This window comes from Aethalodelphis obliquidens, unplaced genomic scaffold (assembly GCF_003676395.1).
Source record: "Aethalodelphis obliquidens isolate GAN/ISIS:26980383/991018 unplaced genomic scaffold, ASM367639v1 scaffold88, whole genome shotgun sequence".
NCBI classification, from domain to species: domain Eukaryota; kingdom Metazoa; phylum Chordata; class Mammalia; order Artiodactyla; family Delphinidae; genus Aethalodelphis; species Aethalodelphis obliquidens.
Genome location: NW_020838032.1, coordinates 189004 through 212765, shown reverse-complemented (window position 1 = coordinate 212765; position 23762 = coordinate 189004). Strand labels below are relative to the sequence as shown.

The window sequence follows — 23762 nt, the reverse complement described above, 5'->3', positions numbered from 1 at the left end:
ATACACCACATCAACAAACTGAAGAATAAAAAACATATGATCATCACGATAGATGCATAAAGAGCTTTTGATAAAATTCAACATCCATTTATGATAAAAACTCTCCAGAAAGTAGGCATAGAGGGAACCTACCTCAACATAATAAAGGCCATATATGACAAGCCCAGAGCTAATTAATACTCAATGGTGAAAATCTGAAAGCATTTCCTCTAAGATCAGCAACAAGACAAGGATGTCCACTCTCACCACTTTTATTCAACATAGTTTTGGAAGTCCTAGCCACAGCAATCAGAGAAGAAAATGAAATAAAAGGAATCCAAATTGGAAAAGAACTAAGACTGTCACTGTTTCCAGATGACATGATACTATCCATAGAAAATCCTAAAGATGCTACCAGAAAATTACTAGAGCTCATCAATGAATTCAGTATAGTTGCAGGATACAAAATTAATACACAGAAACCCATTGCCTTTCCATACACTAACAAGGAAAGATTAGAAGAAATTAAGGAAACTATTCTGTTTATCATCGCATCAAAATGAATAAAGTACCTAGGAATAAACCTACCTCAGGAGGCCAAAGACATGTACTCTGATAACTCTAAGATGCTGAGGAAAGAAACTGAAGATGACATAAACAGATGGAAAGATATACCATGTTCTTGGATTGGAAGAATTAATATTTTCAAAATGATGATACTACCCAATGCATTTTTCACAGAACTAGAACAAAAAAAATTTTAATTTGTATGGAAACACAAAAGACCCCGAATCTTGAGAAAGCAATCTTGAGAAAGAAAAACAGAGTTGAGGAAATCAGGCTCCCTGACTTCAGACTATACTACAATGCTACAGTCATCAAAACAGTATGGTACTGGCCCAAAACAGACATACAGATTAATGAAACAGGATAGAAAGCCCAGAAATAAACCCACACACTTACGGTCAACTAATCTATGACAAAGGAGGCAAGAATAAACAATGGAGACAGTCCCTTTAACAAGTGGTGCTGGGAAAACTGGACAGCTACATGTAAAATAATAAAATTAGAACATTCTCTAACACCATATACAAAAACAAAATGAATTAAAGATCTAAATATAAGACCAGATACTATAAAAATCCTAGAGGAAAACACAGGCAGAACACTCTTTGACATAAATCACAGCAATATTTTTCTGGATCTGTCTCCTACAGTAATGGAAATAAAAACAAAAATAAACACGTGGGACCTAACTAAACTTATGAGCTCTTGCACAGCATAGGAAACCATAAACAAAATGAAAAGACAACCTACAGACTGCGAGAAAATATTTGCAAATGATGCTACTGACAAGGGATTAATTTCCAAAATATACAAACAGCTCATACAATTCAATAACAAAAAAAACCAAACCACCTAATCCAAAAATGGGCAGAAGACCTAAATAGACATTTCTCCAAAGAAGATATACAGACTGCCAACAAACACATGAAAGAATGCTCAACATCATTAATCATTAGAGAAATGCACATCAAAACTACAACGAGATATCATCTCACACCAGTCAGAATGGCCATCATCAAAAAATCTAGAAACAATAAATGCTGGAGAGGATGTGGAGAAAAGGGAACACTCTTGCACTGCTGCTGGGAATGGGAATTGGTTCAGTTACTATGGAGAACAGTATGGAGGTTCTTAAAAAACTACAAATAGAACTACCATATGACCCAGCAATCCCACTGCTGGGCATATACCCTGAGAAAACCAAAATTCAAAAAGAGTCATGTACCAAAATGTTCATCGCAGCTCTATTTACAATAGCCCGGAGATGGAAACAACCTAAGTGCCCATAATCGGATGAATGGATAAAGAAGATGTGGCACATATACACAATAGAATATTACTCAGCCATAAAAAGAAACGAAATTGAGCTATTTGTAATGAGGTGGGTAGACCTAGAGTCTGTCATACAGAGTGAAGTAAGTCAGAAAGAGAAAGACAAATACCGTATGCTAACACATATATATGGAATTTAAGACAAAACAAATGTCATGAAGAACCTAGGGGTAAAACAGGAATAAAGACGCAGATCTACTGGAGAACGGACTTGAGGATATGGGGAGGGGGAAGGGTGAGCTGTGACAGGGCGAGAGAGAGACATGGACATATACACACTAACAAACGTAAGGTAGATAGCTAGTGGGAAGCAGCCGCATGGCACAGAGATATTGGCTCGGTGCTTTGTGACCGCCTGGAGGGGTGGGATAGGGAGGGAGGGAGACGCAAGAGGGAAGAGATATGGGAACATATGTATATGTATAACTGATTCACTTTGTTATAAAGCAGAAACTAACACATCATTGTAAAGCAATTATACCCCAATAAAGATGTTTAAAAAAAAAAAAAAGGCAAGCCAGAGCTAGAGAATACAACATTTGCAAAACATATATAAAGATCTAAACTCCTTCAAGTCAACAATAAGACGCAAACCAAAAAACTATACAAAAAAAATGGGCAAAAGATTTCATGAGACACTTCATTAAAGGAGATTATGAATGGTTAAAAAGCAAATGAAAAGAAGTTCAACATTGTTAATTACCAGAGAAATGCAAATTAAAATCCAATAAGATGCAACTAGAAATGTTGGTAATCAAAGAGCAATGATAACTCTCAGACATTGCTTATAGGCATGAAAAACAATAGACCCAACTTGGGAACATTTGGCAGTTTCTGAGTAAGTTACATATAAACTTACCAGAAGACCCAGTAAGCCCACTCCTAGGTATTTACATAAGAAATGAAAAGATATTGACACAAAGACTTATATGTGAATGTTCATAGAAGCTTTTTCATAACAGCCCCAAACTGGAAAAACACCCATGTGTCTATGAACTGAAAGGATAACAAACTGCGGTATATGCACACAAAGGAATTCTACTAAGGATAAAAAGAATAAACCTGTGATACACACACACACACACACACACACACACACACACACACACACACACGAGTCTCAAAAGCATCATGCTAAATGAAAGAAGCCAGACAAAACACAGTATATACTTTACGAATTCATTTATATAAAATTCGAAAAAAGGAAAAGCTATTGAAATAGAAAACAGATCAGTGATTGCTTGGGGTCTGAGAAGTAGGAATGAAAGGAGGGGACTCACTGCAAAGGGGTACAAGGAATTTTGGGGGGGATGATGAAAATATTCCAAATCATGATTTTGATGATGGTAATCTCCTGTATAATCTTTTAAAACCTATTGACTTGTACATTGAAAAGTGCTAAATTTTCCATTTAATATTCGTCAACAAAAGTGATTAACATTTAAAAAGAGAAAAAACTGAATTTGCATTCCTGAGGAAGTCACATGGTAAGGTCTGCTCACCCACTGAGACGAGGTGGCTGTAGTTCTCCAACATCACATCTCTGTACAGGGTCCTCTGAGCAGAGTCCATCTGCCACCACTCCTCCTGGGTGAACTCCACAGTCACGTCCTTGAATGACACTGATGCCTGTTAACAACATATTTCTAATCAATCTGAGGGTTCAGAATTGGGACATGGAAAATATTTTTGAAAACTAACTCCTACTATGTTTACTGTTTATTTAATTTTTATTTTTTAGTGGACTATAGTTGATTTACAATGCTGTATTAGTTTCAGGTGTGCAGCAAAGTGATTCAGTTATGCATATAAATATATCTATTCTTTTTAAAATTCCTATCCCATTTATGTTATTACAGAATATTGAGCAGAGTTCCCTGTGCTACACATTAGGTTCCTGTTGGTTATCTATTTTAAATATACTAGTGTGTATATGTCAATCCCAAACTCCCAATTTATCCCTCCCTCCCCACCTTTCCATCCATGTTGCTGCAAATGGCATTATTTTATTCTTTTTAATGGCTGAGTAGTATTCCACTGTATATATATACACCACATCTTCTTTATCAGTTCATTTGTTGATGGACATTTAGGTTGCTTCCTTGCCTTGGCTATTGTAAACAGTGCTGCAATGAACACTGGGGTGCATGTATACTTTCGAACCATGGTTTTCTCCAGATATATTTTTACTGTTTAGAGTTTAAAACAAAATGCTATAAAAGATGACTAACTCTGCCTTTGCTCCATAGCAGGGTATCTTCAGTTTGGCACTACTGACACTCTGGACCAGATAATGCTATTTTTGTGGAAGACTGTCCTGTGTATTTTAGGATATTTACCAGTATCCCTGTTTTCTACTGATTAGATATCAATAGCATTCCCAATCATGACAATCAAAAATATCTCCAAATACTTCCAAATGTCTCCTGGGAAGCAAAATCACCCCTAGTTAGGAACCATCGTTCTATATGAATAGTGGACAATATCTTCAGCAACAAAACAAAATACCCAGTTTAAGAGATGACCTATACTAAGGCAAAGCAACAGCGATAAAGAATGGGAAATTAATACACAGAGATGCTGCACAAGCAAGTGGGTAGATGCTGATGCCATACTCAGAGACTGGAAGAATAAGAATCAGAGGCTGGGTCACAGGGAGCAGATGTTGTTCAACTGCACTCAAAACACCCATGGAACATATGGAATTATTTATTTCATCGTTGGCTGCAAGATTCTGGAACAGAGAAGGGAAATCTAAAATGAAAATAAGGATCTAGGAGACAGTCATTAAGATGGTAACTTAAGTCATCAGGGAAAAAGGGCTGGTTCAGAAAGAACACAGAAACTTTAGGAAAGAAAAGGAGCAAGTACAAAATTCAAGGGAATAGCAAAATTTAAAAGGCAGGTAGAAAGATAGGCCAGGAAGGCTGAGAAAGAATTTCTAACTGATAGAAAGAGAAAACAGAAAGATTAGAGTACCAGAAATTACGAGACGAGAGAATTACAAGCAAAAATTATTTCTCTAGTTCAAGGGAATAAACTGAACACACACATTTACATCCCCTGCCTCCAAAAACACATTCAGGTAAAATAAAAAGCTTTTATAGCTATAAAAGTATGACAAAAGAGGAATTCAGAGAAACGTCCCAGCACAAGGCCTGAATTTTGAACAAATTCTGGAAGATAGAGGGTAAGGTAGTATTGATAAAAAAATAGAACAATATTGCCCGCAATCTAATATAAATGTAGAAGTGGGAAAAAGGAACAGGGCACTGGTGAAAGCCCAGAAAGACGTCCAAGCTTAAACTGAAGAAATTGTGTAGTAGGAGAAATGATAAACAGAGTCAATTTCCTATTTGAATACAGGTGACATCATTTAAATGAGTGAGAAATGGCTAGATACAAATGTCATCGGAATAACTAGATGGCCATCTGGAAAAAGACTGATCTATATCTCACACCACAGAGCAGGATAAAATTAAAATGTATTCGAGATCTAACTGTAAAAAATAAAATCATACTCTAAAAGACTACACAGAGCAATTCTTTTATAAGGTCAGAGTGGGAAATGCCCAACTATGACTAAAAATCCAGGAAGCATAAAAGAAAAAACTGCTAAACTTGACAACATAAAAATCAAATGCCTTCGAAAGACCCTGAATAGCCAAAGCAATTTTGAAAAAGAAGAACTGAGCTGGAGGTATCACGCTCTCTGACTTCAAGCTATACTACAAAACTACAGTCGTCAAAACACTATGATACTGGCACAAAAACAGACATATAGATCAATGGAACAGGACAGAAAGCCCAGAAATAAACCCACACACCTATGGTCAACTAATCTGACAAAGGAGGCAAGAATATACAAGGGAGAAAAGACAGTCTCTTTAACAAGTGGTGCTGGGAAAATTCGACAGCTACATGTAAAATAATGAAATTAGAACATTCTCTAACACCATACACAAAAATAAAATGATTTAAGATCTAAATGTAAGACCAAATACTATAAAACTCCTAGAGGAAAACACAGGCAGAACACTCTTTGACATAAATCACAGCAATATTTTTCTGGATCTGTCTCCTACAGTAATGGAAATAAAAACAAAAATAAACAAATGGGACCTAACTAAACTTAAGAGCTTTTGCACAGCATAGGAAACCATGAACAAAATGAAAAGACAACCTACAGACTGGGAGAAAATATTTGCAAATGATGCTACTGACAAGGGATTAATTTCCAAAATATACAAACAGCTCAAACCAAACAACCTAATCAAAAAATGGGCAGAAGACCTAAACAGACATTTCTCCAAAGAAGACATACAGATGGCTAACAGGCATATGAAAAGGTGCTCAATATCACTAATTATTAGAGAAATGCAAATCAAAACTACAATGAGGTATCACCTCACACCAGTCAGAATAGCTATCATCAAAATATCTACAAATCACAAATGCTGGAGAGGGTGTGGAGAAAAGGGAACCCTTCTACACTGTTGGTGGGAATGTAAATTGGTGCAGCCACTATGGAGAAGAGTACGGAGGTTCCTTAAAAAACGAAAAATAGAGCTACCATATGATCTTGCAATCCCAATCCTGGGCATATACCTGGAGAAAACCATACTTCGAAAAGATACATGCACCCCAATGTTCATTGCAGCATTTTACAATAGCCAAGAGATGGAAGCAACCTAAATTTCCATCAACCAATGAATGGACAAAGATGTGGTGTGTATATATCTACATATATCTCTATATATGCAATGGAATATTACTCAGCCACAAAAAAGAATGAAATCATGCCATTTGCAGCGACATGGATGGACCTAGAGATTATCATAAGAAGAAAGACAAATATTATATGATATCACTTATATGTGTAATCTAAAAAGATGATACAAATGAACTTACTTACAGAAGAGATATAAACTCAAAGACGTAGAAAACAACTTATGGTTATCAAACGGCAAAGGGGGGGGAGGGATAAATTAGGAATTTGGGATTAACATATACATACCACAATATATAAAACAGATAACCAACAAGGACCTACTGTATAGCACAGGGAGCTATACTCAGTATCTTGTAATAACCTATAACGGAAAAGAATCTGATAAAGAATTTATATACTGTATATATATGTATATATATGTATATACATTTGTATAACTGAATCACTTTGCTGTATACCTGAAACTAACACAACATTGTAAATCAACTGTACTTCAATACATTTTTTTAAATGCCAAAAAAGTTCACCACAGTTAAAAACAAAAAACAAATGCCTTTATGGCAAAAATTAAAAAAACATGAGCAAGGCAAAAATATGAAAAACTAGGAAAATTGTGCAATTTATATCACTGAAAAATGGCTATAAAGATATATTGGATATATTAATTAAAATCAGCACATCAACAGGAAAACAGTAAGAAATAAACAGTTCAATAAAAAAGAAATATAGATGAATTACAAACAAAAGAGATGTTCCACCTCACTCATGAGAAGAGGAAAGCTTGTAAAACTAAACTTGAGTTATCATTTTTAATCACATTAGTAAAAATTCAAAAAGTTTGATAGCACACTCTATTTGTAAGGTTGTGGAGAAGAAACACACACTCCTAGGCTGTTGGTTCTACCTTAAATTACCTTCAGAATCTGACCACTTGAAAGCAACTAACACCCTTAAATGATCATCATTTATTGCTAGGATTACAGAAATAGCCTCCTATATTGTTCCTGCTTTCACTACTACCCCACTAGAGTTTATCTTCAAAATGTAGGCTTATACTTTTAAACTTTTTGACTCAAAAGAATAAAAATGAAAACCCTCAAAACCCCACATTGCGAGAGATAATGTGTTAATGTACTGGAAGACATTTTGATCAAGATGTTAATTCTCCCCAAATTGATCGATATTACAGATTCTATAGAGTCAGTGCAGTCAAAATCAAAATCTCAGCAGGCTTTCCTGAGATAGACAAGGCAATTTTCAAAACTTTCTATAGAGAAGCAAAGTACCTAGAATCTCCAAAACACTCCTAATAAAGAACCAAGTTGGAAGACACATATTATCTGATTTCAAGAGTTACTATAAAGAGACACTCATCAAGGCAACGTGGTATTAGCAAAAGGATTAAGGTCATCAGACGTTAACAGAGTCCACATAGATATAGAGAATAGACTTGTGGTTGCCGAGGGGGAGGAGGGGTGGGGGGCGGAAGGATTGGGAGTTTGAGATTAGCAGATGCAAGCTTTATATATAGGATGGATAAATAACAAGGTCCTACTGTATAGCACAGGGTACTATATTCAATATCCTGTGATAAACCATAATGAAAATACAAAAAAGAATATATATATATGTTTAACTGTGTCACTTTGCTGTACAGCAATTAACACAACATTGTAAATCAACTATACTGCAATAAAATTTTTTAAAAAATAAAAAAAAAGAAGTGAACAGAATCCAGAGACAGACCCAATTGGTTGTTGGGTTGCTAGTTGATTTCCCTCAGAGATGCCAATGCAATTCAATGGAGAAAGGATACTCTTGTCAACAAATGGTGCTGATAGGTGGGTATGCAAAGGTAGAAAGCACAAACATGGCAAGTGCACGTTCCTCTACTCCCAATTCCTCTATTCTATTCTGCCAGCACAGAATACTAAGACCCTCAGACACAGAAATTCTTGGTTTTAGATTGCGCCAACGAGAACATACTTTTTCCTTTTCTGATTGGCAAGCTTTACACTGAAATAAAATTTTAAAGTTGATCAAAAAAGGAAATTATTGATATAACACAGATTTTGAAATCCTAAGAGAATACTATCAACAAGCTCATGAAAATACATTTAAAAACATAAATAGGGACTTCACTGGTGGTCTAGTGGGTAAGACTCTGCGCTCCCAATGCAGGGGGCTCAGGTTCGATCCCTGGTTGGGGAACTAGATCCGATCCCGTATGCATGCTGCAACTAAGACTCTGCGTGCCACAACTAAGAGTCCGCATACCACAACTAAAGATCCTGCATGCCACAACAAAGATCCAGTGTGTCACAACTAAGACCCTTCGCAGCCAAAATTTAAAAATAAATAAATAAAAATGAACAATTTTCTATGAAAACGTAATGAGGAAAGTTACACTAAAAAAAAAACATACAAATCCATCATAGACTTATGACCAATAAATTAATCAAAATCTTCATGCAAAAAGTCTTCATAAGGCCCTAATTTATAGGTGAGTTTAACAAAATCTACATGTAACACAATTTTCTCATCTAAATTATTATTAAAGAAAAGGAGCAGGAAAATGTCCCATTTCCTTTTATGAGACTGTGACCATGATACCATAATTGGACACAGAAACAAGAAAGCATAGTCTAATCCAAGTTGTGGATACAAAAATAAAAATCCTAAATACAGTATTAGCAAAAAGTCCTAGGAAGATATGTAAGAAGCAACTTACCACACTTATTAGCAATTAGGGTCTACACAGGGATTTAAGTTAACATTAGAAAATCCATTATACTGTTTACAGTATTTATAGATTAAAGGAAATAAGCTATAGCTTTGCTCCAATAGATACACAAAATGTAATCAATGTAATTTAATGCACATTCATGACTAATGTGAAATCTTAACAAACAGATACATGGAGGCAACCTTCTTACCCTGACAAAGGTAACCTACCAAAAGCTGACAGCAAACATCACAATTAATAGTAAAATAGTGTATATTATCCCTCAAGATTGACTTATCTATTTTTATTTTTTTCCATTTAATGCATGGATGCTTCTTAACCTTATAAATCCACAAAAATGCAAAATGGGGAAAGAATGAAGAGCTCACCTGAGGTATGTTCATTTTCTGCTCTTGGGAGAGTAGAGAACTGTGGTTCAGCTGAGGGGACAGAAAGATGGGTGTCATGAGACATAACCTGTCTTATAGCTCCTAGATTCACCCCCCCAAAAATCTCAGCACCCCAGGTGGGGATCATCTTCCTTATAGGCATAGGGCCCTCTCGGCCTTGAAAAGGCACTAGAGTGATCACATACAGGTGGTACCACCTGTCTTTGTGTGACTCTGAGATGACCATGAGGATTAAATCTGCAGTTTTTAACTGAGTGAATGTAAACTTTTCTCAATCACTTTAAAAATAATGCATGTGTCCTAACACAAGTAAATAAAAACAACAGAAGATTAGCTGAATTAAATACACCAAAGGATAAGACACTATACTTTCATTAAAATTAACGTAGCAGAACAATACTCAGTATGCACCATTTATCTATTTTTCTTATTAATATTATTTACCTGCTGGTATAAACAATCTACAGAAAGCCTAATAAAAGAGATGGGATGCCTTAAGGCAGGAAATTTTAATTGTTTCAGCCGTGATATATTTGTCAAAAGGCCCTTTTGGTGACCTACCTGTGAGAGGGCGAAGTGCACTGTTTTCCTGATTCTGTAACAAACAAACTGGGTTTCCCTGGACAAGTCATTGAACTTTTCAGGCCCGATGTCTTTAAAGATTTCAGGAGAGTTAGAAATAGATGACCTTGGAAAACCCTTCACATATCATCATTCTGGGATCCTGTGAGGTCAGCATATCACTAGTGTCACATGTGGTGATAGACACACGTGACAGCAACACAGCATCTTTGGGGGGGGGCATTTAAAGGGAGTGGAGACAGCATTTCCTCCCTCTGCCTGGTTATCCCTTACCCCCAGACCTCACCCTCACAAGCTCTCCAGCAAAAATGGCCTTTCCTGAATAGCCTGCCCCTGGACCAGTTCAGCTCACCTTGCTCTTCTCAAGGCTGGCCCAAACCCCCCACTGCCACATAGTCTGGTGGCTTCTGGAGATGGGGTCATCATCAAGACTGGCTCATTCTGAGCAGGGAGATTAAGAACAGCTTCTGATCTTGCAAATCTAGGATCTGCTCCTTTCTGGGCTCTTCTGTCTCTGCTCTGAGGCTCTGGAACGAGGTCTAAGGTCATAGGGGTGCTCTCTTCCAGGTAAGACTCCTGTTAACAGAGACTCCCTGTTAACAGAGACTCCCTGCTTCCTACTTCACAAGGGTCACTTTGTTTCAAGGTAACTGGGACGTGGATCCAAGAAACAATTCATTTTAGGAGCAAAAACCTAATTCTTGGAATTCATTATAATACCAGACTTAAAAGACAGACAGCCTGACAATGCAGAACGGGCCAGGGACCTCTGCCCCAAGTGACGTGAAGAGACACTAGAAATCCCAGAACACATTTTGACACATGGTAGGATTCCATCTACATTCACTTTCCCTTATACTTCTGGGAACCAGCGACAGGCCTCTTTGCTAAGTGCTGTGAAGCCTACAATGTCGGTATTAGGTAGGTGTGATATTTAGACAAAGCCTGAGGCTGTAAGTAAAGCACACCTGCCCTTGAATCTAAACTCCCTCACTACTAGCTTGTGACCTGACCACACCGTTCCACCAACCTGAGCCTCGGTTTTTGTTAAAGTGGTAGTGAGATAACATAAAGCCGTCCAATGAAAAGAATAAAGTGTCTTCCAACTATAATAGCAGTTGTCACTTACTCAGTGCTCAGTATCTGGCACTAGTCTAAATGCTTTAGAAGTGATGACTTAGATCTAAGTTTCAAAACAACGCCATGAAACAGTCATCATTAGTATCATTTTCATATGAAATACCTCTTACCCAGATTCCTTCTGTAACCCTGCTTACAGGTGACAGACCTGTAATTTACCGGGCCCTTCTGCTCCAGAGCTGGGGCTCTCATCGCAGACCCCTGGCCACCGTCAGCACTATAAATTCACTTTGCCCCCTGCCGCCGACATGGGCTTTTTTTCCCCTGTCGGGCTGCAGGCGGGGCCGAGCACACAGTCCCCACACACCCAGGCCTACACTGAGCACCTGCTCTTAACCGAACCAGCCCGACCTGTACCCCGGGAGCCCGAGGGCCGGGGTCACCCCCTACCGGCCTCCCCCAGGCTGAGGGCCCGCCCGGGCGCATACACCGGCGTTGGCGGGAGGGAGTCCCAAAGATTTTCCGCTTCCATCCCTAGGCACAAATGCACCCCTCTCAGCTGGTTCCCCCGCACTCTCACCCCAGGCGCGCACCCTTCACTTTCCGAGCCGACTCCCAGCTTCCCAAACCTCTTCCCTGGCGTCCAGAGAAGACGAAAGAGGAGGCGGGGATACAGCCGCACACGCGCAGAAGCAGCCCAGAATCCCCTTCCCAGAGCGCCGCGCGGTAAAACCGAAGGATTCAAGACTACATTTCCCATAGACCTCCGCGTCCACTGCTGCGGTCACTCTTTAGGCGTTTACGTATTTTAGAAAGCTGAAGGGCGATGTCTTACAAGTATCCTGCCCAGCCTCTCAAAGATCCTGAAGAGAACGGGTTAAATATCAACTTAAATGCCAGATGCAAAGGGTGGTCCTCTATTGGCTCCCAATTGAACTAGCAGTTTTTTCATAAGTCATTTGGAGACAGTCGGGGAAACTTGAATATGGATTGGATATTGAAAACGTTAAAATTACCATTACGTAGGTAAAGTGTGAAAAAATTTTGAGTTACGTAAGAAAATTGGTTTTGTAAAAAAAAAAAAGGCAGGACGACTGAGGTATTTAGGATTGAAATTAAATAGCTGTAAAATTATAATTTTGTAATTTTTCAACTTGGGACCTCTACACTGTTTCTATACAGCCAACAGACCCATTAACCCCTAAGCCCCGTGCTAGCACCCCTGGAGCCCAGTGTGGAGGTTCTACTGGAGGTCAAGGCAGTGCTGCAGGTATAGATGTATTGATATATAAGGAAGCTGTTAGTTTTTATGACTCAACATTGTTTTCAGATGAATTCTATTATTGTTTCAACAAATTTTGTTAATTAAATTACGTTGATCTTGGATTACTGTGCACATAACAAGTTTGCTTGCTTTTTGCTGACGTACGTAATTCTTTGTCATTCTTTAATGAATTACAAATAACAGCACAAAAATGCTGGTCAAACTGTATTAAATCAGTATTACATTAAATCAATCATAATAGACTTTAACATAAATTTCACTAACGGAAAGAAAGTGGTCACTACATATGTTCATGGAACAAATATTTATTGAAAACTTGCTGTGCGATAGACATCATTCTAGATGCTGGGATAACAACAGCAGATAAAAGATATTAAATTCTGTATCCCCATGGAGTTTATGATCAGGGTTGTTGTCAGGGTCACCTCAAAAAACACGTGTCAGTTGTCAAGAAACAAAAGGACACCTGAGTTTAATAAACGGGGGCTCCAAAAACATGGGTAGGGTTGGTGAAGCATCCTGTAACTGATGATGGTAGGGACCCATTATCACCATCAGGCTTATAGTGAGGGTAAGTAATATTACCAGAGCCTGGCAGAAAAGGCTACACTTATGAGAGCTGTGGCCTTAGGAAGAGAAACATTGTAATGGCCATTACATGGCTCTGCACAGCCAGCCAAAATTATAAATACACAAACCTCACTTGTTTTCTTCCCTCTAATGTCCTATCCTCTCTTAAGCATTTGTAAACCCTATTCAGTACCTATTCCTAGAACTTCATCCACATCTGTCTCCTCCAGACATCTTATTCCAGTCTTATTTTTGTCTAGCCCCCTTTTACCCGTCAACTCGTTGAGCTTTGGACATGAATCAGTATAAATCTAACCTCAGGACACAGCTCTTCTTCACAAAGTGAACTACTAAATATACCTCCTTAAAATTTGCCCCTGGGAAGATTTCTTATCACTACACATTTGAGAACCACTCCTAAGTGAGACTGTAATTGCAGTAGCCATAACTTCCAATGATGCTACCATACATTGTAGATCCAGTTTGAAGGAGATTCAACTGGTAGATGGCACAGGTCTCCCTTAGGGACTTTTGGGAAATGATTAATTGTATATACTTGTGTTATATACTTGTGTATATACTTGTGTTAAGTTACGAGAAATTTTGTCAAAAGGACCCAGTCTCTCCTTTACTTGAAGCCTCCTGTCTATAAAGTAGGATATATCAAGGACTGAGAAAGAGGATCTGAATCCCTGTTATGATAACTTGTGTGTTCTGCCCACGAGACACAGAATTTCATATAGGTATATATGTCAAAAAGTATCTTTGTAGGGTGCCCATCTATTCTATTTCACAGACTTCATTATTGAAGAGCCACCACCACAGATGTCTTCAGGTTACCACAAAAGATGGCTGCACGTCAAAAAAAACTTAGAGAGTTTTAAAAAATATTTATCAGGATCTCGTTAGAGAAATACATATTTCATTGGTATGAAATGCAGCATGGGCTGCTCCTGAGTCCATCGTGGGTATACGCATATTGATAAATTTGCCCCTATCTAAACATAATTCATCCCTCCTGGTTTAATACCCTAAGGATCCACCCAAATATATGTGACCAAGTTTCTGCTTGTACTACTGAGCAAGATCATTTTTTAAAAATTGAAGTATAGTTGATTTAAAATATTATATTAGTTTCAGGTATACAACATAGTGATTCGATATTTTTATAGATTATACTCCATTTAAAGTTATAAAATATTGGCTATATTCCCTGTGCTATACATTACAACCTTGTATCTTATTTATTTTATACCTAGTAGTTTGTACGTCTTAATCCCCTTCTCCTACATTGCCCCTCTGCTACACCTCTCCCATTAGTAACCACTAGTTAGTTCTCTGTATCTGTGAGTCTGTTTCTGTTTTGTTATATTCATTCATTTACTTTTTTAGATTCCATGTATAAGTGAAAACACACAGTATTTGTTTTTCTCTGTATGACTTATTTCACTAAGCATAATACCCTCCAGGTCCATTCATGTTGTTGCAAATGGCAAAATCTCATTATTTTTTATGGCTGAGTAGTATTCCATTGTATATATACCACATCTTCTTTATCCATTTATCTGTTGGTGGACACTTAGGTTGCTTCCATATCTTGGCTATTGTAAATAACCCTGCTATGAACATGGGGGTGCACATATCTTTTCAAATTAGTGTTTTCATTTTTTTTCAGACACATATCCAGGAGCAGAATTGTTGGATCATATAGTAGCTCTGTTTTTATTTTTTTGAGGAACAGCCATACTGTTTTCCATAGTTACTGTACCAATTTACATTCTCATCAACAGTGTATGAGGGTTCCCTTATCTCCATATCCTTGCCAACATTTATTATATGTTATCTTTTTTTTTTTTTTTTTTTTGCGGTACAGGGGCCTCTCACTGTTGTGGCCTCTCCCATTGCGGAGCACAGGCTCCAGACGCGCAGGCTCAGCGGCCATGGCTCACGGGCCCAGCCGCTCCGCGACATGTGGGATCTTCCGGGACCGGGGCACAAACCCGTGTCCCCTGCATCGGCAGGCGGACTCTCAACCACTGTGCCACCAGGGAAGCCCTATGTTATCTTTTTGATGATAGTTATTTGGACAGGTGTGAGGTACTATGGTGATTGATTTGCATTTATTAGTGATGCTGAGCATCTTTTCATGTGCCTGTTGGCCATCTGTGTCTTCTTTGGAAAAATGTCTATTCAGGTCTTCTGCCCATTTTAAAATAGGGCTTTTCTTTTTATGTTGAGTTGTATGAACTCTATATTAATCCTTTATTAGAAATATAATTTGCAAATACCTTCTCTCATTCAGTAGGTTGCCTTTTTGTTTTGTTGATGGTTTCTTTGTTCAAAAGCCTTTAAGTTTGATTAGGTCCCATTTTTGCTTTTGTTTCCTTTGCTTTAGGAGACAGATCAAAAATATATATATATTGCTAAGACTTATCTTAAAGAGTGTACTGCTGTTGTTTTCTTCTAGGAATGTTATGATTTCCAGTCCTATGTTTAGGTCTTTAATCAATTTTGGGTTTATTTTTGTATATGGTGTGAGAAAATGTTCTAATTTCAATATTTACATGCAGCTGTCCAGTTCTCCCAGCACCACTTATTGAAGACACTGTCTTTTCCGCATTGTATATTTTTGCCTCCTTTGTCATAGAATAATTGACCATAAGTGCATGGGTTTATTTCTGAACACTCCATTTTGTTGCATTGATCTATGTGTCTGTTTTGTGCCAGTACCATACTGTTTTGATTACTGTAGCTTGGTAGTAAAGTCTGAAGTCAGGGAGCACTATTTTAGGATTATTTGTTCTACTTCTATGAAAAATTTCATGGATATTTTATCTGTAGATTGTTTTAGGTAGTATGGACATTTTAACAATATTAATTCTTCTAATCCACAAATATTGGATTTCTTTCCATTTATTCGCTTCCTATTCAGTTTCCTTCATTAATGTCTTATAGTTTCCAGAGTTAGGTCTTTGACCTCCCTGGTTAAGTTTATGCCTAAGATATATTATTCATTTTGATGAAATTGTTAATAGGAATGCTTTTTTGCTTTCTCTTCCTGATAGTTCATTATTAGTGTAGAGAAAGCAACAGATTTCTGTACATTGATCTTGTATCCTGCAACTTTTCTAAATTTATTTATTAGTTCTAGTAGTTTTTTTGGTAGAAACTTCAGGGCTTTCTAAATATAGTATCATGTCATCTGCAAATAGTGATAGTTTTCTTCCCTTCTAATTTGAATACCTTTTATTACCTTTTCTTGCCTGATTGCTGTGGCTAGGACTTCCAACACTATGTTAAATAGAAGTGTCGCGTGGGCATTCCTTCTTATTCCTGATTTTAGAAGAAAAGTTTTCAGTTTTTCACCACTGAGTATTATGCTAGCTGTGAGCTTGTCATATATGGCCTTTATTATGTTGAGATATGTTCCCTCTATACCAATTTGTTTAGAGTTTATCATGAATGAGTGCTGAATTTCATCAAATGCTTTTTCTCCATCTATTGAGATGATCATGTGATTTATAGCCTTTTTTTTTTAATATAGTGTATCATATTGGTTGATTTGCACATATTGAACCATCTTTGTATCCCTGGAATAACTTCCTCTTGATCATGGTGTATGATCCTTTTAATGTATTGTCGAATTTGGTTTCCTAATATTTCATTTTGCATCTATGTTCATCAATGATATTGACCTGTAATTTTCTTTTTTGTCTGGTTTTGGTGTCAGAGTAATTGTGGCCTCATAGTACGAGTTTCAGAATGTTCCTTCCTCTTCAACTTTTTTTTTTTTTTTGTGGTATGCGGGCCTCTCACTGTTGTGGCCTCTCCTGTTGTGGAGCACAGGCTCCGGACGCACAGGCTCAGTGGCCATGGCTCATGGGTCTAGCCGCTCCTCGGCATGTGGGATCTTCCTGGACTGGGGCATGAACCCGTGTCCCCTGCATCGGCAGGTGGACTCTCAACCACTGCGCCACCAGGGAAGCCCCCTCTTCAACTTTTTGGAATAGTTTGAGAAGGATAGGTATTCACTCTTATTTTTATGTTTGGTAGAAGTCCCCTGTGAAGCTGTTCTGTCCTGGGATTTTGTTTTTTGGGGGAGTTTTTCGATTACTGATTTAATTTCAATACTAGTAATCAGTCCGATCAGATTATCTACTTCTTCCTGATTCAGTCTTGGAAGATTGTATGTTTCTACGAATTTATCCATTTCTTCCAGGTTGTCCAATTTATTGGCATATAACTGTTTGTAGTATTCTTAGGATTTTTTTTTGTATTTTTGTGATATTGGTTTCATTTCTTATTTTGTTTATTTGGGTCCTCTCTCTTATTTTCTTAATGAGATTGGATGAAGGCTTATCTATTTTTTTAGCTTTTTAAAAAACCAAAAAGCAACACTTGATTTCATTGATCTTTTCTGTTGTTTTTGTTATTTTTTTGTCTCTGTTTTATTTATTTCTGCTATGATCATTATTATTTCCTTCCTTCTCCTGACTTTGGGCTTTTTTCTTCTTTTTCTAATTCATTTAGATGGTAGCTTAGGTTGTTTATTTGATATTTTTCTTATTTCTTGAGGTAGGCCTGTATTGCTATAAACTTCCCTCTTAGAACTGCTTCTGGAAAGTTGCATTTAATTTTCATTTGTCTCAAGATATTTTCTGATTTGCTCTTTGTTTGTTGACCCATTGGTTTTTTAATAGCATGTTGTCTAATCTCCATGTGTTTGTGTTTTTTCCACTTTTCTTCCTGTAACTGATTTCTAGTTTCATACCGTTGTAGTCAGAAATGATGTTTGGTAAAATTTCTATCTTCTTTAATTTGTTGAGACTTGTTTTATGTCCTATCATGGGATCTATCCTGGAGAATGTTCCACATGCATTTGAAAATATTGTGTATTATGTTTTTATTGGGGATTGAATGTCCTGTAGATATCTATTAATTCCAACTGGTCTAATATGTCATTTAAGGCCACTGTTTCTGTATTGAATTTTTGTCTGGATGATCTGTTCAGTGATGTAAGTTGGTGTTAAATTCCCCTACTATTATCGTATTATTATAAATTTCTCCCTTTTATGTCTGTTAATATTTGCTTTATATATTTAGGTGTTCCTATATTAGGTGCACATATGTTTACAAATATTGTAACTTCTTCTTGTATTGATCCCTGTATCATTAAATAATGCCTTTCTGGGCTTCCTTGGTGGTGCAGTGGTTGGGAATCTGCCTGCCAATGCAGGGGACATGGGTTTGATCCCTGGCCCGGGAAGATCCCACATGCCATGGAGCAACTAAGCCTGGGTGCCACAACTACTGAGCCTGCGGTCTAGAGCCCATGTGTCACAACAACTGAAGCCCACATGCCTAGAGCCCATGCTCTGCAACAAGAGAAGCCACAACAATGAGAAGCCTGTGCACCACTCGCTGCAACTAGAGAAAGCCCGCGTACAGCAAGGAAGACCCAACACAGCCAAAAATAAAAACAAACAAATAAATAAATTTATTAAACAAATAATGCCCTTCTTTGTCTTTTGTAATAGACTTTTTTTTAATGTCTACTTTATCTTATACGTGTATTGCTACTCCTGCTTTCTTGTCATTTCTATTTGCATGAGATAGCTTTTCCCATCCTCTCACTTCCAATCTTTGTTTGTCTTTAGCTCTGAAGTGAGTCTCTTATAGGCAGCATGTAGATGGATTTTGTTTTTTTCATCCAATCAGCTACCCTATGTATTTTGATTGTAGCATTTAGTATTGAGAAAGATCTTGAGTTCCTTTTGTGTGTTTTTTCTTTTCTGGATTAGACCTTGCAATTTTCCCTCCAAGCATAGTTGGTTTTCAAATTCCCACTATGCACCTGGAGTCAGTAAGGGAGGTTGTACAGGCAGACCCTGAGGAGAGTGTGCACTCCCCTAGAAGAGGGATGAGTTATATTAGGATCACTCCTTAGTATTAGGTGAGAAAGAAATGAGAGTGCCACTGTTAGAAGTCAGTCAATCACTTCTTTTTCATATCTGCTCACAAGCAGTAACTTTTAATCAACCTTAGAGGCCTTAAAATTTCAGAGAGCATTTCAGGTACAACAAGCCTGAACTGCCTCACAAGCTTCAAGTGTCTAATTTGCCAGGTAAGGTGTACAGAGCAGAGAATATCTGCTCTGACCAACTAGTAGCAGATGCTTGGCCATATCCTTCTCCTCTGATAATAACATTAGGCTTCCTGGATGCTTGGTAAATCTACCTAAGTGAATATCTTCACCTTGATCTTGACCTCACATTGAGTCCATCCTAGTAGGGTTTGGGGGAGAAGGTGTATTTATTTGGCATCCATTCTTCTATACGTAGAATTTTATAAAAGATTCAGAAGTATAATGTCCCTCTTGAAGATATTCTTGTATTCAAGCCTTATCAGAATGAATACTTAAAATAATTTCCATCTATTGAGAGCCAAATATATTGGATCACTTTTGAAACTGTTCAGTCACTTCCATCTAGGAATTGTCCCCCTCCATTTTGGTCACTATAGGTTAGCTTTGTATTTTCTAGTATTTCATGCAGAAGGAATCATATGGTGCATACTCTTCTGTATGTTTTTTTTTTCCACTCAGGATAATGATTTTGAGATTTATCTAATAGTTGTGTACCAGCAATGTAGAAACTGTCTTACATGGGGAAAAACAACTGCTTATTAGATCAAGGTGTACTCATCATGCTCAATGTATTCAGGCTATGTCTGAATCCAAAGACATGTACTCATTCCAATTTCAAGGTCCCTAGACTTTTGCACTAAATGTATCAAGTTTCATCTAATATACTTCCTCAAATTGTGAATCCAATTGTTATTGTTATTTTTTGAAGAATAATGGCCCAAACTTCCTAACTTTGATGAAAAATGTTAATTTACTCATCCAAGAAGCTTAATGAATCCTAAGTAGAATAAATACACAGAGTTGTGTACCCAGACACACTGTAGTCAAAATGTTGAAAGCCATACACAAAGAGAAAAATCTTAAAAGTAGAAAGAGAAAAACAACTTAATACGTACTGGAGAGCATCACTATAAATAAAAGCCTACCTTATCACCAGAGAAAATGGACTCAAGAAGGCAGTGGAATAACATATTCAAAATACTGAAAGAAAAACTGCTAATGAAGAATTTTTTATCCAGCAAAACTATCCACCAGTTATAAAGGTGAAATAAGGACATTTCTGAATTTTAAAAGGCTGGGAGAATTCCTTGCTATCAGAACTGATTTATGAGAAATACTAAAGTAAATTCTTTGGGCTAGAAGAAAATGACATTAGACACTAGCACAAATCAACTGGAAGAAATGAAAAGTACCAGGAGTAATAAATATCTAGATTAAGAATAAAAGAATTTATAAATATATTTTCTCATTTCTTCTATTAAATTCTTTAAAATGCATAAGATTGTATAAATAAATAATTATAATACTGTATTGTTGGTTTGTAAGGCATATAGATGTAATATATATTAAAACAATTACTCAAGAAGGGAAAAGAATAGAGTTATATTGTAGAAAACATTCTATATTTCATGGGAATTCAGTTAATATTAATTTCAAATAGATTGCAATAAGTTAAGATGTATATTGGAATACGAAGTTCAGACACTAGGAAAATAATTCAAAAATGTAGTAAAAATCAATAAAAGAATTAAAATAATGTACTAAAATATTTTACACAAGTCATCAAAGGGATAACAGAAGAACAAAGAAGACTGAAAACAGAAAACAAATAGCAAAATGGCAAATGTAACTCTGACCCTATCAATAACTGCACTAAATGTAAATAGTCTAAACAACTCAATTAGAAAACAGAGATTGACAAAATGGATAATATAGCAAGATCCAACTATAAACAAGCTACAAAAGACATATCTTAGATTTAAAGACACATATTCATTGAAAGTAGAAGGATGGAAAAGATATGTTATGCAAGTAGTAACCTGCTGAAGTGGTTGTATTAATACTAGACAAGGTAGATTTTAAAACAAGAAATATTACTAGAGATAAAGAGGGACAAATCCAAATGATAAAATGTCAATAATATTATAAATGTATACAAATATAATAACAGAACTTCAAAATACATGAAGCAATATCTGATAGAAATGAAAGGAGAAATAGACAATACAACAATAATAGTTGAGAATTTCAATTTCCTAATGTCCAAAAATAATAGAAAAAAAATGAAACAAAATCAGCAAGGTTATAGAAGAAAGATCTGAAAAACACTATCAACCAAAGTAATTTAAGTGACATATATAAAATGCTCCATTCAATAAATACAGAATACACATTCTTTTCAACAGCACATGGAACATTCTCTAGGATAGACCGTGTATTCAGCCATAAACAAATATCAATAAATTAAACAGGAATGAAACAATATAAATATGTTCTCCAACCACAGTGGAATGTGAAATATCAAGAACAGAGTATATCTGGGATATCCACAAATATTTGGAAATTAAATGACACATGTCTGAATAACACATAAGTCAAAAAATAAATTGGAAGGAAAATTAGAAAGTATTTTGAAGTAAATGAAAATTTTAAATAGTATATCAAAATGTATAGGATGTGCCTAAAGCAGTGCTTAGAAAGAAATTTATACTGTTAAACACCTGTAGTGGAAGAGAAGTCTCATATCAATAACATAGGTTTCAACCTCAAGACACTAAAAAAGAAGAAACCATGCAAAAGAAAGGAAATAATAAAGGTTAGAACACATGTCAACAAAATACAAAACACAAAAATTAATAAAACCAGAATTTTGTCAATCTGGCTCTTTAAAAGATCAACAAAATTGACAATCCTTTAGCTAGCATTCCAAGCAAGAATTTACCAAAACAAGAAATTTAGATACAGAAATTAAAGGAGTATGAGAGAATATTATGAACAACTTTATGCCACAAATTAGGCGTTTTATAAGATACAAATTCTTAGATCCAAATTTCCAAAACTGACTCAAAAAGAAATAGAAAATCTCAATAGATCTATAACAAATAATAAAATTAAATTAGTAATTAAAATCCTTTCAGGAAATAAAAGCCCAGATTCAGATGATTCAACTGGTGAATTCCACTGAATATTAAAGGAAGAAATAATCTCAGTCCCTCACCATCTATTCCAGAAAATGTAGAAAAGAGAGCATGTCTCACATCATTCTATTAGGCCAGTTTCATCTTGATATCAAAGGTAAATGAAGACATCACATGCAAAGAAAAGACTGATATCCCTCATGAATGTAGATGAAAAAATCCTTAACAATACATTATTAAGCCAGAGTAATGTCACCAAGATGGTGGAGTAGGAGACTTCAGCCTCCATCCCCCAACAAAGATCAACAATTAGACATCTCTCCATGAACAAAAAGAGTGCTGGAGTCCACTTAAGAAACTTCAGCAACACAGTGGAACAAAGCAATTGAAAATAACTGCACAAAAAGGGAAAGAAGAACAGCTTCATTTTGCCTACATCACCCTGTCTTCCAAGCTGGCACTGCTCAGTGCCAAGAGAAAACTCCCCAGCTAGAAACCATTCTCCTTGAAGGGAAAGGGAGAGTGGAGTGAGTGACCAGCTTCCCAGCCTTTCGGGACACACAAAAAGCACTTGATTCAGTTTTACCTTCCCAGAGACTGGCAAAGCTGAGATGTACAGAGATGGCTAGGAGCAAGGAAGAAAAGTAGGGTTTACTAATATCAACATATATTGAAAGCAACCTCAGTTCTTTGACCTCAGCAGCTTCCATCACAGAAGAAACAGCCACTTCAAACCCCCCAAATTTCACTGATTTTTGCCTCATGGGTATTCACTTTAGTAGATGCCAGCCACCTGAGTCCCTCCCTGCTCCCCATCCCCATTTCCACTGGAACCTGGGACCCATGCTGGCAACCAGTCCAGGCTTCTGCAGCTGCGTGAGTATGAAATGTCAAGTATAGACCCTGGTGGCTGACCTCTATCACTTCAATCTTTGTACTTGCACACCACTGGTCTCCACTGCTGTGTGTGTACCCATAGGAAGATCTTACAGCCAAGGAAGTACGCTCCAATAGCCAAGGGCCCCACAGCTACTTGACCCAGCCCTGTCTCCTGTCACTGGCCTACACCACTGGGCTCCTCTGCAGCTAGCCACTTCAGCTGTGCATCTCCACGACCCCAGTCTGACCCTGACCCTGGCCTCCACTGTCATGTGTATGCCTGTGAGGAGACTGTGCAGCCACAGGATTGCATGCCAGAGCCCCTGTAGCTTCTTGTGGGCCTGCATCTGTCCCTCTCTTCTATAATTGACCTGCACCACTCGGCTCACCTGCAATTAACCCCTTGGGCTGTATATTTGTATGCCCTTGGCCTGACTCTCAACACCGGGCTCCACTGCCATGCACCTGTAGTGAGAACAAGCAGCCATGGTGGTGCATGCCAACAGCCATGGCCCCCAGAGCTTCCAGGGTGCCTGCAGTTGGCCTCGACCCTTACCC

General features: G+C 37.2%; 1 protein-coding gene across 1 annotated transcript in view; it reads right to left on the bottom strand.

The window, feature by feature from the left end:
• Positions 1–14397, bottom strand: part of ZNF782 (zinc finger protein 782) — a 50637-nt gene extending 36240 nt beyond the window's left edge. Inside the window, exons 1-3 of the mRNA XM_027094247.1 lie at positions 11988–14397; positions 9725–9775; positions 3381–3507 (exon numbers count right to left, since the gene is read on the bottom strand). Coding sequence (XP_026950048.1) covers positions 3381–3507; positions 9725–9775; positions 11988–12167 — 358 coding nt within the window. The 5' untranslated portion in view covers positions 12168–14397. The remainder of the gene's footprint in view (positions 1–3380; positions 3508–9724; positions 9776–11987) is intronic.
• Between the last annotated feature and the right edge of the window lie 9365 nt (positions 14398–23762).